Consider the following 17,613-nt stretch of genomic DNA (forward strand, 5'->3'; position numbering starts at 1 on the left):
GCCGGCGGTAGCAACGATGAACTAAAGTGGCCAACCCAGGGACTACATCTCCCAGCAAGCAAAAGAGCGGGTGCTTCAGTTAAGCCGGTAAATATTACTGCTCAGAGCGACCACTGCGATCGCCGGTCTTACAAAGGTGCTTGCACTAGGCAGTAGCTACTCTTCGGCGAGACGGAAACCTAAGTCACAGGTGACTAGGCGTTGAGCGAAAGATCAAACTCAGAGGAGACAATATATAAGCCAGATTGACGCGATGTCCCCTAGGAGTGTGAGGGAGGAAACCTCACCTGGTCTAGAGGGGCGGGGTGGGAGAACGAGAGACTGACGCGAAGGAGAAGGAACTCAAGAAAGGGCTGTCACTGAGGGGTAACCTGAGAACTCGAGACTACCCCGGGCGCGCTGGGTTTGGCCAGAGGAAAGGTGTGCTCTAGGTTGCCCAACAGGCGGCCCTCCAGGTTTAGGGCTGTTCTACCTCAGTCTTGGTATCCCCTGCAAAAGCTCTAAAATCGAAGGATTTTGACGCCCGCCTATTATTTTACCTCCGTACTCTAAAGCAGTGATGACGGGAAATACGACAATAACGAGTATACGTGTCACTTTAAAGTCCTCTTTTCATCTTTTGGCAGTTTAGTTAAATTGGGGAAAGGAACAGGAGTGTCTTTGGGGACACAATTTTAAAAGGACTTTACAATTATGAGAATATGAGAAGAAGAAGAAGAAAAAGCAGCCCTAAAGCTAACAATGATAGCTAACACTTATCGAAAGCTGAGTACCTGTCAGGAACTGCTAATAGCTTTAAATATATGATTTCATTTATCCACACAAGAATCCTGTGTGTTCCCATTTTAAAGATGACGAAGCAGGTATAGCGAAATTAAGGAACTTGCCTAAGATTACTGCAGATGTGCAAGTAGAAACTGAAGGATTAATCGGTCATCAGATGTGTTAAGATTTTCATGTATTGTGCTGAAGAAAGTTCTAAAGCATGGCACCAATTTTTTTAAGTTTATTTTATTATAATGTTAACTTCTAAAAGTATGACACAGACCCATAATTTCAAAAATATTTCTTAGAATAAAAAAAGTTCAAGTGTGTCAACCTACTAAAAAATACTAGGTAAACAATAGTATGGGTGGTAGTCAGATATGGCAAAACTAATAAAGGTGATTTGCAAATGACTGAAGTTTGGGGGACACTAACAGAGGTTATTTCTGATTCTGAAATTCTATTTTCTCACCCCTTAGAGCCTCGTTTTATTAATTTTTACAAATGAGGGTGTAATATTTTATATAGGGCTTTGTAAGGATAAGTGAGATGATGTAGGTGAATGAAATGTATAAATTGTAAAGCACTATACAATTATGAGGTATTATTGGTTTTGATTCTGCCCAGTTCTCTACTCCAGCAGAACCACCTTGTGCATACTTGTATCATCACTGCGTTCAGCAACTCCTTTGAAATTATATGTTTACCTATATGCTTCTCTGACTCTGTTATTTCTAACCCCTTAAAGAAATTCTGGTCACATTTAGGGCAAGTCTAGTTTAGTTTATTCTTTACCTTCTCTAATCTTAATTGTCAGACTGTTCTTTGTATGTGAAAATCTGCAATATTTAGAAGTCCCTGAAAGCATCAAAAGAAACAAAAACTGCCAGCCATATTAGCCTATAAAATAAAACCCAAGTCAATAAACATTTCTTGATTGTTGCACTCAAGGCAACACTAAAGTAAGCACTTTGATTAATAATCTATGGTTGTGGTCACAAGGAGTTCACAATTGGGTTTAAAAGCATATCTTAGGGGTGATCTGAGTTCAGTAGATCTCAAACCTGACTGTTCAGATTCACCTGAGGTGTGTGCTGTTATTATTGTTGTTTTCTTTGGGGATGTTTGTTTGTTTAAAATCTTCAGTGATTCTTAAAGGCAGTCCAGCTCTAGCATGTCAAATCCATGCTGTAAAGATGAGAAAACATATCCGTATAAGGGTTCGAGACCACATATTTCATGAGAGCTTGATCTAGGACTAGAACCCAGATTCAACCCCGGAATTTTCTCCCTCACATACTCAAATACACAAAGTTAAAGATGATCCCCCCAAAAAGTTTTTTTTATATAATGTGTGTATTTCTATTGGCCAAATTCAGAAAAATGAGTGTTATCCCTATCTATTCGACACTGAAAACGCAAGAAAGTATTGAAACTTTGTTTTACTCCAAAACTCTACATTTTAGTTTATTTCCTATAAACTGGAGAAATGGATAAAAATGGATACAGTCTTCTAAATGTTTTAAGGCTATAACAACTATAATATTGAAAGCTTGTAAAGTAAATCAGCGCTGGTGTCTAAATAAACTATATTTTCTAATTCAGCATACCTTAACACTATATGAAATAATTGAACCTTACGTTATTCATTTCTATCTGTCTACGCTCAAAAAAACAAAAAACTTGGCATCCTAACAAACACTTTTTAAAAGGTTTGACATGCTATTTCCTTTCCAATTTTCAAAAAGGTATTTATTTTTAAGATTTATTCAGGACTTTCACATTTACCTGAGAGCTGTTGTTAGTGATAGTCCAGTGCAAAATAATGGAAAGTTTAGATGGTCAGCCAACAAATCCTGGGGAAGGTTTGCTGGATACCAATTCCTTGGTAAAGGAGTGCAGAGCCAAGAGTTAAGTAAATTGATCTGATTCAGGACAATAGGATTAGTAGTAAAGTAGGATAAGGGCATATTACTAATGGCCCAAAACAGGAGGAATGTCTGGAAGCTTAAATAAAAGCTGAGATCCTGGTTTGATTAGAAAGATAAAATTTCTTACCACTCCACAAATACCAAAGCAGTGGAGAGATGCAGCCCCTCCAAGATGATATGACTACACTTCTTGAGCAGGCCATAACAGAAAACAGAACACTTGCTGAAGGTAAAGTAGTGACCTAAAGGGGTGCCCAGGAAGAAAGACATTACTGCTTTGTATTTAGCAGCCATATAAGATAGATGAAGGCTTCCGCGAGGCAGCTTTGTAGACTTTACATAAGTGAACACTAGCACAGGCATAGGCATATGTGATAGCCTCCTCTGGCAGCTAACTCTCCCTGTAAACTGGAGAGAATCCACTAATTACAACAATAAGAAACATTTCTTTCCCCAGTTCTTATTCCCCACTGTTCTACATCTACATTGACCTTGGCATTTCACTACCTCTCCTTAATTGTTTCTGCCACTGCAAAACATGCATGTGCTAGCTACTTGTGATTAAAAATGTGGATGTTTGAAATTCATGCAGCAGACATTTACTGTATGAAGTAATACCGGTCTGCAATTTAAATAAACTAGACTGTAAACTGTGTAGTGTGATTTGAGAGGTAATAAAAATCCCTGCCCCCAACAAACATACACACACACACACACACACACACACACACCCTCCTGCACAGGAGTATATGTGTCCATATCCCATTGTAAATGCACGTGGACACACACACGCATACTCTATCCCAGTGGCTCCTTAGATTGCTTGCAGTTTAATCACCGTGGATATAGATTGTTTTAGGTTAATCAGCCTTCTCATTTTAAATGCAAATATAACTAAGATTGGTAAACAGTAACACTACAGCCCTTTTTTCCTGACTGGAATGATAACAGCAGAACTTCCCAGTGGGTTACAGGTGTGATGTGAGATATGGATGGTAGGAAAATTCTTATAATTATAAAACACTTCAAACTATTTTTAAGAATCATGTAAAAATTAACAATTGTTGAAGTTAAGCTTGAGCACTCTTTTTCTCACTTCCTGTATAAACATGTTGAAATCAGAAGTTACTCCAGCAGGTAAGAGTTTATATCTACAGTTTACCACTAGAGGGCGCTTTGTCATGATTATCCCAGTAGCCCTTTCCCTAGATGTGCCGTATTATATTTCAATATGTGCCATGAAATAAAAAGATTACAAGTAAGATTCATATGGCATTTATTTTTTAATGTAGCATCTACTATCACCTTATGTCATGAAACAGAATATTTTCAAATACAACAAAGAAAATCTCAGAATAAAAAACTCGTTTATATTGAGTATATTTAACACTAGGGAAAAACACAGTACATTGTCTTTATTTCTCTTTTTGCCAGGGACCCAACAAACTTCATTATAATCCAGCACTAGATTGAAAAACACTGAAAACAGCCAATTTAATAAAGGCAATTGGAGATTAATATCAATCTAAAAGATGTTGGGGGAGCCTATGTGATATCTGTAGAACTTCCATATTACTTTCCAAATTGTATTTTGTGCAATCCAATATTAAAATTTATTTGTATTTCTTACGCATCAACTGAAAATCGTAAGACGGGCCAAGGAGCACTTAGAGTTTTGTTTTCTGGAGAAACAACTTAACAAAAATACTAGTTAAGCATTATGCTACGTGCCCAACATCCATGAATGAATAAGATTATTCTGTGTATTCGAGAGCTCAGAGGGAAAATAAACATCCAATAAAATAAAGATTAAGGAGATAAGTGCTGCAATAGATGTATGTACCAGATTTAGAGACAGTGCAGAGAAAGTTGTGGCATTGTTATTATTTTGCAGGGAGGTGGGGGAAGCATGAGGAGCTCTTGCCATTTTTCTGAAGCATGGAGGGATCTGAAAGTGACTGATCTCTGAAGAGGACTTCGTTTTCCCAATAGTCACTTACTTTCTTTGCTTATAGAAGTCCTTCTAAAAGAGTTCAGAGCCTTAATGCAAAGAGTGTTTCCAAACTTGGATTCCAAAGTTACTATCATCCCTTTTTTACTTTAATTATGCTTGAGGTATAGTCTTCCTTCCCCTCTTATCATTGAACTTCTTCAGTGGGCCTTTACTGTTAAAACTGATGCATGCAAGGAATTTTCCTTGATTTGATGATTTGATGCAGATTTGGATATATCCTTAACATTTTATATAACAAGGCTAGAACCAGAGCCTTCTTGCAAATAGGGATTAACTAATAACTTAGTAAATTAAGCGGACATGCTTAGACTATCTGCTGCCATGACAATGGAGAGACCAGGTTGAAAAACTGTAACCTGGACACTGCAGTAGAGGTGAGATCTTTTCTAGATCATTGGTTCACTTCCTCTATGCATCAGCTGTGAAAATGTGGCCTCAGATACTATCTCTTGGCATGCACTTTTCATTATAATTATGCATGGTCCATGCCTCAGTCCCAGTTGGAAACACACCTGTGATTTGCTTTTAAAAATAAGATGAATTCAAAAATTAAATGAAATCAGTCATTGTAATAGGAAACACTGCATAGAAAAAATACATTTTAAATATATTCTGGATCTCTCTTTTGATTCATTGGTAGAATTTTTACATGTTAGTGACTTCATGAAGATTTATAACTGTTTAGCAGATACATGAGCTACTTCAATTTTCATATAATTTTTTTTTAATTTTAAAATAATAATGGCATAGTTCTGCATGATAGAAAACCAGCTTTTGTTTTTAAGGAAATCTCACAGTATTCTTTCATTATGAAAACATGCCATTTTTCAGTAAAGTCACTGAAAAGGATGTTTTCCTTCATGTGATTTTTTAATAACTAAGTATAATTTATGAAATATATAGACAATTACTGGTAGTTGCTAAGAAACTCTTCTGAAAGCCATAAGCCTGTATTCTTGCTAAGCACATAACAGGTGTTCCCACTCCCTGTGTCCTTTGTATACACATTCATTCTGTATTCAAATCACAGAAGCAAGAGGCAAGATAGGGTCTGTTACCTCACTGCTAATTTCCCTAGCAAATAAACCAGCAGCTGCTGGTCCAAGTTACCACTGAGAACAGGGCACTGCATGCATGGGACAGGATGCTTTCATGGAGCCCTTCGGTGACACACTTGGGGTCTTTCAGTGCAAAATATACCTCCTTCTCTTCGGTAAGGCCCTGTGTGAATTGTGTTTTAGCTGTTTGTTAGGTTTTTTTTTTTTATTGTGGACATAAGGTAAATATTTGCTTTAGGCTGTAGATGCATTCAGATAATTGAAGAGCAGGTCAGAACCTTTTAACAATAACACACTGTTACAGCAAAGAAGCAGGAACATTTAAGAGAAATGAGTTTCAATAAATAGATTGTTATTGTTTTCTTGGAACAACAATTATTGTCATAGCACTCATTAAGAGAATTCAGATATTTTTAAAATATAATGAATTTCTTCTTTTAGAGTTTACATATAGGTTCAATAGTCTTTAATGCATTTATTTCAGCAAATATTCTAATAGGCCATGAAATTGTGACCACTTAGAGTGAAACTACAAATAATTTACAAAAATTGTTTTCTTTTTAATTAAAGATATTGTTGCAAACTGTTTACTGCTTCGTTTTAAGTTATCTGTCTCATCTTATGAAATATGGAAGAAAGGTAAGATTCCAAACTAACAAAAAAATTTCCTACACAAAAGGGAGAATGTGTTTGAAAAGATTGTTACTCCAAAATGCCTTTAGCTTTTCTCTTTGCCCAATGGCTAGTCCTATTAAAAATTTTTTCTACCTTAATATTTTCCCTCATTCTCCTCTTTATCTTTCGAGTTTAAAGGAGTCTCTTTCCAGCATTCCAACTGCTGTCTGTCAACATTATTTTCACCAGATGTTCTCATTTCCATTCTTCCTATTTATCAGTTTTAAAAGTCAAATCAATTTCTTGTTTTGTTTATATTCAACAGATAGGAGTTCAAAAAAGGCTACAGTTTTTAAAAATTAAGAACAGCTTAGCAAAATAAGCAATTTAACTTTTAGGCTTCTTCAGCTATTTAGAGCTTTACTTTCACTCCTATATTTTGTTAAAGTTTGCATTGTAAATGTTATTATTCAAATTCATACCTACTGTTGTACCTATCTCACACATTTGAAATGTACAGTTTGTAAATTTTTTTAAGTCTTTGAGTTTCCCAGAGTTGTGATTGTTCCAGTTATCACAGTATTTATGTTATCAAATTTAAGCCTATAATAGATTTTTGTTTTCTAAAATTTTTTGAAAAAGTAAATAATTATTATAACTGTCTCTACCTTTGTGCATTTTTCTTCCTTTTGAAAGTATCCTGGGTCATCGTCCCACTTATTTTTATATTTAAAACAGTAGGACTACTATCATTTTATAAGTGTTGTTTTTGAAACTGGCGTTAAGAAGAACTTAGAGACAATTTAGTTAAGGAATTCAACTAAAATAAAACAAATGTACATTAGGAAAATAGCATGTTCGTAAATAGCTAAAGCAGTTTTTATACCTTAAGACCTTCTCTCTTCTGCAAATTTGCTTTTCTCCATAGGCAGTGTGTTGTAAAGACCACAGATGATTTGGCAATCTTTGCTTTTAGGAATATTGAAGTTTTGTTTGCTTCTTCTTTTTAAAAAATTTTTAAAAATTTGAAGCCTAAAATGTACAGTTTGTACAGTTTATTCAAAACACATCATAATTTCTATTTTCTCTAAAGATGCAAGATTTTATTTTCAGTCAACAATACTTGTGTTATGCTTGTTAATACCACACATGATAACAGGGAAGTAAATGCCAGCTATTTTGAGCTACAGCAGAGGTCACTTTGTGAAATCTGATGTTTATATTCAATACAATGAAACCGGTCTAGGGAGTCCTTTGTTGCTGGAATATAGATAAATTCTACAGTAGGACTTCAAGTGTACCTTAACACTGGATACTTTTTTATAGTGCTATTGTCATACAGTGTAACAGGGTCTGTAAAGGAGGGATCATTGCTGCAATTTTGTATGTCAGATTATGATTAGTATTATAAATGTTTCTCCAGATTTGTGTAATGCCTTATATGCAAAAAGTCAAGATATTTTTTAACAGAACTATAATTTATAAGAGTTTTTGTTTGTTATACTCAGAAAGTAATAGTGAATATAATAATAAAATCGAATTTAAATTTCCGTTTAAGTCCAAATATTTGGACTACTAAAAATAAATTTAAATTTCATCAATTTTTATATTATTTATTATTTTTGTTTTTGTATTTTTTCAAATAGAGACAGGGGTCTCGCTGTGTTGCCCAAGCTGGTCTTAAACTCCTGGGCTCAAGCAATCTGCCACCTCAGTCCCCTAAAGTGCCTGGGATTACAGGCATTAGCCACCACAACCGGCCTTTTTATATTATTTATTTTCTTGAAGTTTATCTGTTCATGCAGAGGATGATTTTCTAAAATCAATAGGTTTAGTCCTTTGGGTTTTCTCATACAACTAGAAAAGAGCACTTGAAAATTTCTCAAAATGAAGCTAAGTTTTCTCACATTAGTAAACTACTGTGTTGGACAGCATGAATTCATCACATCTGTAGTGGGTGACACATCAATGATAAGAGAGTATGTGTTCCTAGAATGTGGAGGAAGCATTCAATTATCTGTTTATTCCCAAATTTCACTACAAGCAAAGATTGTATCATATTGATAGGTTCATGTCCAATGAAGAGATTTTACGTGGCTGAGATAAGATACTGTATAAAGAAAATTTCATTCCCTGCTGACATTCTTATAACTTGCTACCTATAATTTATCTGATAAAAAATTGTATAAGCAATCTCTAAGCAAATAGTTACTGTAACAGCTGTGCTATTTCTCACTGTCACACAAACATTTGAAAAAGCATACATATTTAAAAAAACTTTTAATTTAATAAGAAAGCACTGAACCTATTCAGAGATATTGATGGCAATATATTATTTAAGGTATTATTACATGATGCAGTCTAAAATAGACCCCAAAACTAATTTTCCCCTAAATAATGATCACAAACGCTATATAAAATATCTTTTTCTACTAATGTAGTTTTATTTTTTCTCAGAGCTTCAATATTTGTACTGTATTTAATATTTCATTAAATAAAATTTTCCTCCTATAATTTTAGTCATGGACTCTCTAACCAGTCTTTTCATATTTAAGATTCAACATTCTGGGTCAAGATCCAAAACTCATCAACATTTCTATTCCAGCAATATTGTCACCCCATAGTAATATAGTGCCTCCCAACCATTTCCAGAATATTAAATAAATCTCAATCAATCTTTTCAAAAATAACTACAAAGGAAGTCAATTACAAAAAAAAGCAGAGAAGGACTTTTGCAGTGGCTTTCCCAAATGACAAGCACAAAATGGGTCGGAATCCATTCAGACCTTCTCAGCCTAGTGGTGGTTTCTAGGCTGAGTTGTGAAATGTCCTAAGTGAACCAACACATCCATGACAAAACTGCTCCCTATTAGCAGCCATGCAGCTTTTTCCAGTGCATTCCCAAGGCAATTATACAGACTTCCATCATTCCCCTTGATTTCTTTGTAAAAAACACAGAATTGCTGTTTTATTAAAGGATATCCAAGAATTGACAACTTAATAAATGAACCAAAAACTGGGACTCAATTCTTCAAAATTATTTAGGCCCTCTCTCAATTTGGGTCCTCTCAAAACTCTCTGGGCCCTTCACCTTCAAATATAGGTAGCTGCTACCCTTAGAAAAGCACCTCAGGATGTCAATAACATAAAATTAAGAGAGTTGAGAAAGGCCTTACACCTTATCTGATATTACCTCCTATTCACACATGAGAAAACTGAGTCTGAAAATTAAAATGACTTATTTAAGGTCACATAACTGACCAATCACCATTTTACCCCAAGTATGTGTCCTTTACTAGGACTTCATATTTCAGTAGATCTTTAACTTTATTAAAGTAACAATCACAGTAATCTTCAAGTTAAGAGAATAGGTGCTTGAAAATCATTATTTTAGAGCTATTTGCAAGTGATAAATTTAAGACTTAATGGCGGATATAGAACATGGGAGTCCAAGATCAGGAGTGAGCCATGAAACACTTGTAAATATTTTCATATTTACACAAGTGAAAAAAAAGGAGGGAGCAATACACTTAATACAGTGAAAGTTCCAATTTACATATCTTAAGTTAGTAATAACACGTACTAAGCCTATTTTTTTTTATTGTTGCTTACCAGGAACTTGTCAGGAACTGCCTATCTTCAACTTCAATGAAAGACATATAAATGCATTTTGTTTTGTACAGAAAACAGATAGACAAAGAGGAATCTTTTCCTGTGCTGATCTCCCATGCAAAGGCCCAATGTCTTACTAAATCTATGACTTTAAGAGCTTCACCCCGACTGTCAGCCTCTGCTTCACATATCTTAGACATCACTAATTTTGAGACATAGATTTCTCTCTCCCATCTTTCTTTCTCTCTCCTACTATTTCCTTGCGAGAACCACTACTTCTTTTCTGCAATCCACTTTATCTCCTCTTTAGAATTCCCAGCACCCAGTTTTCTCTTTTTCTAATCACTCAAATTAGGAAAAATTCCAGATTTAATAGTCTTACACTTGGCAGAAAAGAATACAGAAGGGAATTCTCATCTTTGTAACTGCTTTGTTATGGACCAATCACCAAAGTGTGCAAGTAGGTCCATTATCAGAAGAAAAAAAATTCTTAGAAGTTAATCACAAAAACACACAGAGGCCAAGGAGACAATAAGACATGTCTTTATGTTTCTTTTACAGTCATCTGCTTTTCAGTCCATATGGTAAGTTTCAGTTGCAAGTCTAGGAATCTCTTCTCCCTCTAACTAACTATCTTCCTCTTTGGTGTTTTCTCCTCTTGGATTCTTTCCTCTAACTTCTCTGCCAACCCCAGAGTCTCACTCTCTACTAATAGCTAGCCAAAGGCCCAAACTGTGGGAATCTTTGCTTCTACCTCCACTCTGGGAAGGAAGGAGATAAATTTACTGTTGGTAGAACTGGATTCCTCATAGGAACAGGCCTACATCTTTGAGTTTTTCCAAGGAAATAATCACAAAAGGCAAACAGACCTTTCCACCTTTCCCTTTTAAAAATTGATGGCCTTTCATGACATGACTTGGATGAAGCTTGAGGACTCCCTTTCTAGTAGAATGAAATCAAAAAAATGTAGAAAAAAATGAAAAAGTGGAAGTGATCAAAGAGGATGAACATTTTGTATTTGAGAAATTTAAAATTGTAAAATGCTTCTATTTATATCTAATTTCCATCTCTTCTCACCTGCTTAAGGATTTTATTCTACTTTCACCCATCTCTATTCTGCCTCATCAACATTTCCCTTTCCAGTGAAACATTCCCAATAGCAAAAAACTCTCTTTATTTCACATTTTTGATCCTTCTCCAGCTTCTGTCCCATATCTCTGCTCCTCTTCACAGCAAAACTCCCCAAAAGTGTTGTCTATACTCATTGTCTACAGTTTCTTTTCATTGTCTATTTTTTCTCTCATCATTCAAAATATTCCACATTTAAATTTCTCTCACTCTCTCCTCTACTACATCAAATGTTCCTATGATGTAGGTATCATATTGCCCCTTTTAATATGAGGATTTTGAAGCAAAGAGCTTCCAGCAACATGGTAACCTGAGCTAAGGAAGACTCTCTTCCCCCTGCAAATACATAGAAATGCTAAATAAAATAAAATAATATATCATGGCTTAAGGTAAGACGGGGATATCTCCAGTTGCCAGAAACTGGGAAGAAACCTGAAGATACAGCAGTGAATGCATGGGCCCAGAAATCCCCAGCACTGCCCAGGGCTATCCACTGGGCAGAGCTCCATGCCCCAAGGCCCTCTCAGGCCCCTCATTCTCTCTTAAATTCACATTAATCAGGATTTCACAACATTGCCTCTTAGATGTCTAATGGGCATCTCAAAATGAACACTCCCAAAACTGAATGCTCGTCTTCCCCACAAAAACTATTCTCCCCACAGTCTTCCCCATGATTAATTTATTTACTGCAATTCCTTTCTTCCAGTTGGTCCGAGTCAAGAAGCTTGGCATCTTCCTTGTTTCTGACACCCTCAAAGTGTCAGCAAATCCTTTTGTCACAATCAGCCTTTTTCCAAAACGTCTTTTACTAACACCCTAGTTTCCAGCACAGTTGTCTCTGGCCTATTACATTGCAGTCACCTCCTAACTAAGTGTTCTCCCTGTTCCTGCTCTAGCCCTATTCCTGTGTATTCTCACAGCAGCTAGACTAGGTCTAATAAAACATTTAAAAAAATAGCCCTTTTCTGTTAATGAAACTCCTATTGCATCCCCATCTTAGAGTAAAATTGCCAGAGTTTTTCCCGTGATCCTAAGGTCCTGCCAGTCTGTCACAGCCACCTCACTGACCTCATATCTTATCATGCTCCTCCTCCTCCACTGTGCTCTGTCTGTACCTGCCTCTTGCTGTTTCTCAAATACACCAACCAGATGCCTGTTCTGGGTGGAAATAACTAGTCATGACTGATAATGGTTTAATACCACTCTCCTTGGGATATTTGCATTTGGCAAGCATTTGGCTAAAAGGAAGTACTTCCAATAATGGAATATTCAGTCATTTCAGACGGCTTTAAGGGAAACTGTTAGAAGGAAATAACCTCTAGTATTTCTCAAATCACATAGTTAGATTATGATATGATATGACACATTAATATCGTCATAATTCCAAATGTTTTAATGGTTTCATTGGACTTTAGAAGTAGTAAACTTTCTTAGTTCTCCTTTTCCCATTATTCCGTAGCAATCGTAGAAAATAACTTCTGCTTTTCCTTTTTATCTTGTGCAACCAGCACAGTCTTTGGGTGGAGTTTTTTAAGTGCAGAAGGTTTCAGGGACAAATATTTACCTCTATATGTAACCAGTACTAGAATAGTCAGTACCTAGAAGCCACTCTTCTTTGAAAAGGATTATCACCTGATCAGGTTCTCTCTGCATTTGCCCCTTTAGATTGTGAAATGTGGCTCAAGGTCTTCACAACTTTCCTTTCCTTTGCAACAGGTGCTTGCTTGGGGCTGAAGGTGACAGTGCCATCACACACTGTCCATGGCGTCAGAGGTCAGGCCCTCTACCTACCCGTCCACTATGGCTTCCACACTCCAGCATCAGACATCCAGATCATATGGCTATTTGAGAGACCCCACACGATGCCCAAATACTTACTGGGTTCTGTGAATAAGTCTGTGGTTCCTGACTTGGAATACCAACACAAGTTCACCATGATGCCACCCAATGCATCTCTGCTTATCAACCCACTGCAGTTCCCTGATGAAGGCAATTACATCGTGAAGGTCAACATTCAGGGAAATGGAACTCTATCTGCCAGTCAGAAGATACAAGTCACGGTTGATGGTGAGTCCCCTGTGAGTGTACGAGGGCAGCAGTCTAGTATGGTAGTTAGCAAAGGCTCAGGAGACTAAACTACTTCGGCTTTAGATCTTGGCTTCACAACTTTGCACAAATCAATTAATCCTCAAAGCCTCAATGTCTCATGGCACTAATGACATTATCTACCTCACGAGGCTTTCTGAAGATTAAATAAGACATGCACATAAGAGATATACCTAGTGCAATAGGTAATCAAGCACTAAGTATAACTTATTGTTTGTTTGCCTGGGAACTATCAAGTATAATGTTGCTAATTTGATGAGATGGAGAAAATCTTATTTTCTCAACAATAGACTGTACCCTGGGAAGAGCCCTATTTTTGTCATGAAGATTTTTGTTTCAGTACACTGTTTGGAAGAGGATGAGACTTGTGCAAGAATGGTACTTAAGGACAATGGACATGCCTGGAAATGTCCTCTGAGGGGGAGTGGGGTCAGCTAACTTTCAGACACTTATTTTCCTTATTGAAATAAGTGACATATGTAAAATATACTATGTCCAAAGCCCAACTTCTGATTTTTGATCTCTACACCTGTTTATTTGACAGTATTCCCCATTTTAACAAATACAAATTCCATTCTATCAATTGCTCTAGCCAAAACCTTGCAGTCACCGTTGACCTCCTCTTTTTCTCACATCCCACATCCAGTCCACAGGAAAGCCTATTGGCTTTACCTTGAAAATATAGACAAAATCCAACCACTTACCACCCCCAGTACTGCCCCACTCAATACCACAATCAGCTGTGGCCTGAACTATCCTAATAGCTTTGCCACCTACTCTCCCTGCTTCTATTCCTGCCTCCTTCAGCTTAAAATCCTCCCATTGCTTCTATCTCACTCAGAGTAAAAGTCAAAGTATTAACAATCTGCAATGCCCCACATACCCAGCGCCTATCTGACCCCATTTTCCTATCTGCATCCCCCTCACTCACTCGGTTCTGGCCATGCTGGCCTTCATGCTCTTCCTGGAACGGGCCAAAACACACTTACTCCTCAGGGCCTTTGTACTTGCTGTTTGCTCTACCTAGATAGCTTTTCTCCAAGATACTAGCATGCTCCCCTCGTTTCCTTTAGGTCTTAGCTCAAATGTCACTTTATCTGTGAAGCCTTTACTGACCACCCTATATAAAATGTGATCTCACTTCTCCAACACACACACACACACACACACACACACACACACACAGACACACAGACACACATGCTCAGAGAAAAGAGAGAGAGAGAGAGAGAGAGAGAGAGAGAGAGAGAGTCACTCTCTATCTCCAATTCTGCTTCTCTCTGTTTCATAGCTTTTATTACTACCTGGGCATATTATAGATTTTTATTTGTTTATTCTTTCTCTTCCCCACCTAGAATATGAGGTCCCTAGGAGCAGGGACTTTGTATTATTTGCTGCTTTGTCCTCAGTGCTTAAAACCTTTGCTGACCACTAGTAGATTCAGCAACTATCTGTGGAATAAATGAGTGGCCACAGAGGAGACTGGGGAGGCTTCAGAGGAGTAAAGATGCAGAAGGTAGAAGCAAATGCCTAGAGAGCAACTGTGGGGAAAAAGAAAAGAGAGATCTAAAGGGAATTTCCATGAAGATTTCCTATATGGTGTCCTGTCTCCCTCCTAATAGAATCCTTTCTTGTTAATCAGTAGTAAAGTTGAATCTGCTTAGGAAAATGCAACCAAAAACTTAGTAAAGCCTGAATAGGGTTTTAGGCCCCGTGCCAAAATTCTTCTCAGAAGAAAAACTTCTTCATCTGAGTTATACTGTTTTAAGCAAATGTATGATCACAATACCCGTGACTATTCTAATGATTGGTTCTTCTCATACAAAACTGTTGATGTGTTACCTATTTATCTCATACCACTTACAGTTCCACACACAGGTACATTTGAAATATAAGCTTTTTCTGCATATTAAATGTACACAATTTATTTTTCTTTTAAAATCATAATATCATAAACATAAAGCCTTTCCCAGTCTTTTGTTCTTGCCAGGGAAGATGAAGGATTAAATTAAATAGATGAGCCAGTTGATTACACCCTTCTTGAAAAGTGCTATAGGCTTCAGAATTACTCGACTCCCCTACAAGTTACCTTTCAACCTCCTTTCTCTTATCTTTCACTTTCTTCTATCTTCTCTGGGATGGAGAATTTGGTCAGTTTGTTCCCTAACGCACATTTTCCAGTGTAGAAAAATAGGAGCACAAGTCAAAATAAATCTACCTGAGGAAGATGCATCGACCCTAATTAAAAGCTTGAAAGGAAATTGAAGTCTAAACATTGGACACAATCATCTCTCACTTATGTATCATCCTATTCTCTCTGTGTCATGTAGTCATACATAGAAGGAGATTATTAAATACACCTCTCTCCAAAATGCAGAAGAGAAACATTGCCAGATGTGAAGCCCTCTTCATTTTGCCACTGACTGCTGTGTAACTCTGGGCAAGCCACTGTTTTTATCAATTGAGTCAAGAACTTCAATGACTAAAGAAAATTGCCAGAAATGGTTGTGGATTCTTATATAATTCTACCATGCTTATATAATCCATCAACTTTACAGTTAAAATTCAGAGAGCAAATATTTACTCATTTTTGGAAATTTGCTTTGACAAATATTATTAAGAGCCTACTGTGTGGCAGATGATGAAATAAGACTATTTTCCTGTGACTTGACTTTCCAATAGGAATTTCTATTGGATTTGTATTTTTTTCTCTAATTTGATAAAAGCCCAAGAATATATTTTATCCTATTTTCAGACTGAGTCAGTGTTGAAATGTAGGCTTTGGTTTGTTAAAGTGACTAACATAATGTTACAACACAAATGCAAAGCAATTAAAGTTTATAATTGCTTCATGACATACATAGAAAGAATAGTTTTACATATGTGATTCACTAAAATTATCCCTCAGTTTCCCAAAAGTATAGTATATATGTTAGCTGTATATTTTGCAGATGATAGAAATTTGAGTTCACCACATCCATCCCAACCAGCTGCTATTGGGACATTAGGACAAATCAATAGAGGGGAATAACCATATAAATTTTGCCTGTGAAAGTGCACCTTTATGGTGTTGGTGAAAGCACAATGAACAGGAAATAAGGAAGCTGGCATTCTCAGCCACCTATAAAGTAAAGGGCTTCATTAGACCATCCTTGAAAAGTAAGTTCTGGAATTTGATTATCTCTGACTATAAATGATATTCTCATATTTTGTCATTTTGCATTTTCCCTGTCTTTTTATTCTCTTCTCTTCTTTAGTTATTACCTGAGCTGTCTACATTTACAGTGTAAAATGCTGGAATAATTTCTCCAGGAGTTCATATTTGAAAGACCTCATAGGGTTTTATTATAATTCCATGAAAAGAAAAAATCATTCATATCTCTCTTAATATTTCAGATCCTATCACAAAGCCAGTGGTGCAGATTCATCCTCCCTCTGGGGCTGTGGAGTATGTGGGGAACATGACCCTGACATGCCATGTGGAAGGGGGCACTCGGCTAGCTTACCAATGGCTAAAAAATGGGAGACCTGTCCACACCAGCTCCACCTACTCCTTTTCTCCCCAAAACAATACCCTTCATATTGCTCCAGTAACCAAGGAAGACATTGGGAATTACAGCTGCCTGGTGAGGAACCCTGTCAGTGAAATGGAAAGTGATATCATTATGCCCATCATATATTGTAAGTTTATTTTTCTTTAACTCGTGAGTTGTTTTTTGTTGTTTTCTGAGAATATCTCCCAGGATAGTCACAGAGAATATAAGTACCAGATGTCATTTGGCTTTTTACCATTATTGTAGTTCAATAGTTCTAATCACACCTCCTAGGCACTGTCTTGTATGAAATATGTCTACTAGAACAATCCTATTTCTTAAATATCAAGTTGAAATACTGGCCAGGGGCCATTCAGGTTGTATTTCGTGATTCAGTCTATTGTGCGACCTTATTTCCAGCGGAAAGCAAGATTCTCAATTTCAAGAACCCAGAACAATGCAAAGGCTGCAATGAAAAAACCGAAAGAATATCTTGAGAACTTTTTTCCTCTCCAAATATTACCATTCCTGAATTTAACATAGTTTATTTTTCTCTTGTAAAATATTTTCTTTACATCAATTCTTTCTTCTAGCTCTTTATCTGTATGTCTTCCCATCCCTACCTGCCTATCTTTAAACTCTAGCCATAGGTTTAAATGAAAAAGTCCTGGGGAAATTTACTTAAGCAATTATAGGCAAATGCAAATATCATTTTTGAAATATACTTTTGTTTTGCTATACAGTTCATATTAATCTGGCAAAATGAAAATAACATCTTTCTTTCAACATGTGCAAGTCTATGCACCAATCTCATTATTATCACAGAATATGCTGTGATACACAGTGTGGAA

At 36.5% G+C, this 17,613-nt stretch overlaps 1 protein-coding gene across 2 annotated transcripts in view; it reads left to right on the top strand.

Moving 5' to 3' along the window:
* The first annotated feature begins 5,821 nt into the window (after positions 1 to 5,821).
* The window catches only part of HEPACAM2 (HEPACAM family member 2), a 37,988-nt gene continuing 26,196 nt past the window's right edge, over positions 5,822 to 17,613 (top strand). Inside the window, exons 1-3 of one of the 2 annotated variants that reach the window (XM_004045750.5) lie at positions 5,822 to 5,923; positions 12,840 to 13,190; positions 16,626 to 16,910. In XM_004045750.5, the coding sequence (XP_004045798.4) occupies positions 5,845 to 5,923; positions 12,840 to 13,190; positions 16,626 to 16,910 (715 nt within the window). In that variant the 5' untranslated portion in view covers positions 5,822 to 5,844. Of the gene's footprint in view, positions 5,924 to 12,796; positions 13,191 to 16,625; positions 16,911 to 17,613 lie in introns of those variants that run through there. The other variant, XM_019031609.4, reaches the window with a different exon arrangement.

Source organism: Gorilla gorilla, chromosome 6 (assembly GCF_029281585.2).
Source record: "Gorilla gorilla gorilla isolate KB3781 chromosome 6, NHGRI_mGorGor1-v2.1_pri, whole genome shotgun sequence".
In the NCBI taxonomy this organism is placed as follows: Eukaryota; Metazoa; Chordata; class Mammalia; order Primates; family Hominidae; genus Gorilla; species Gorilla gorilla.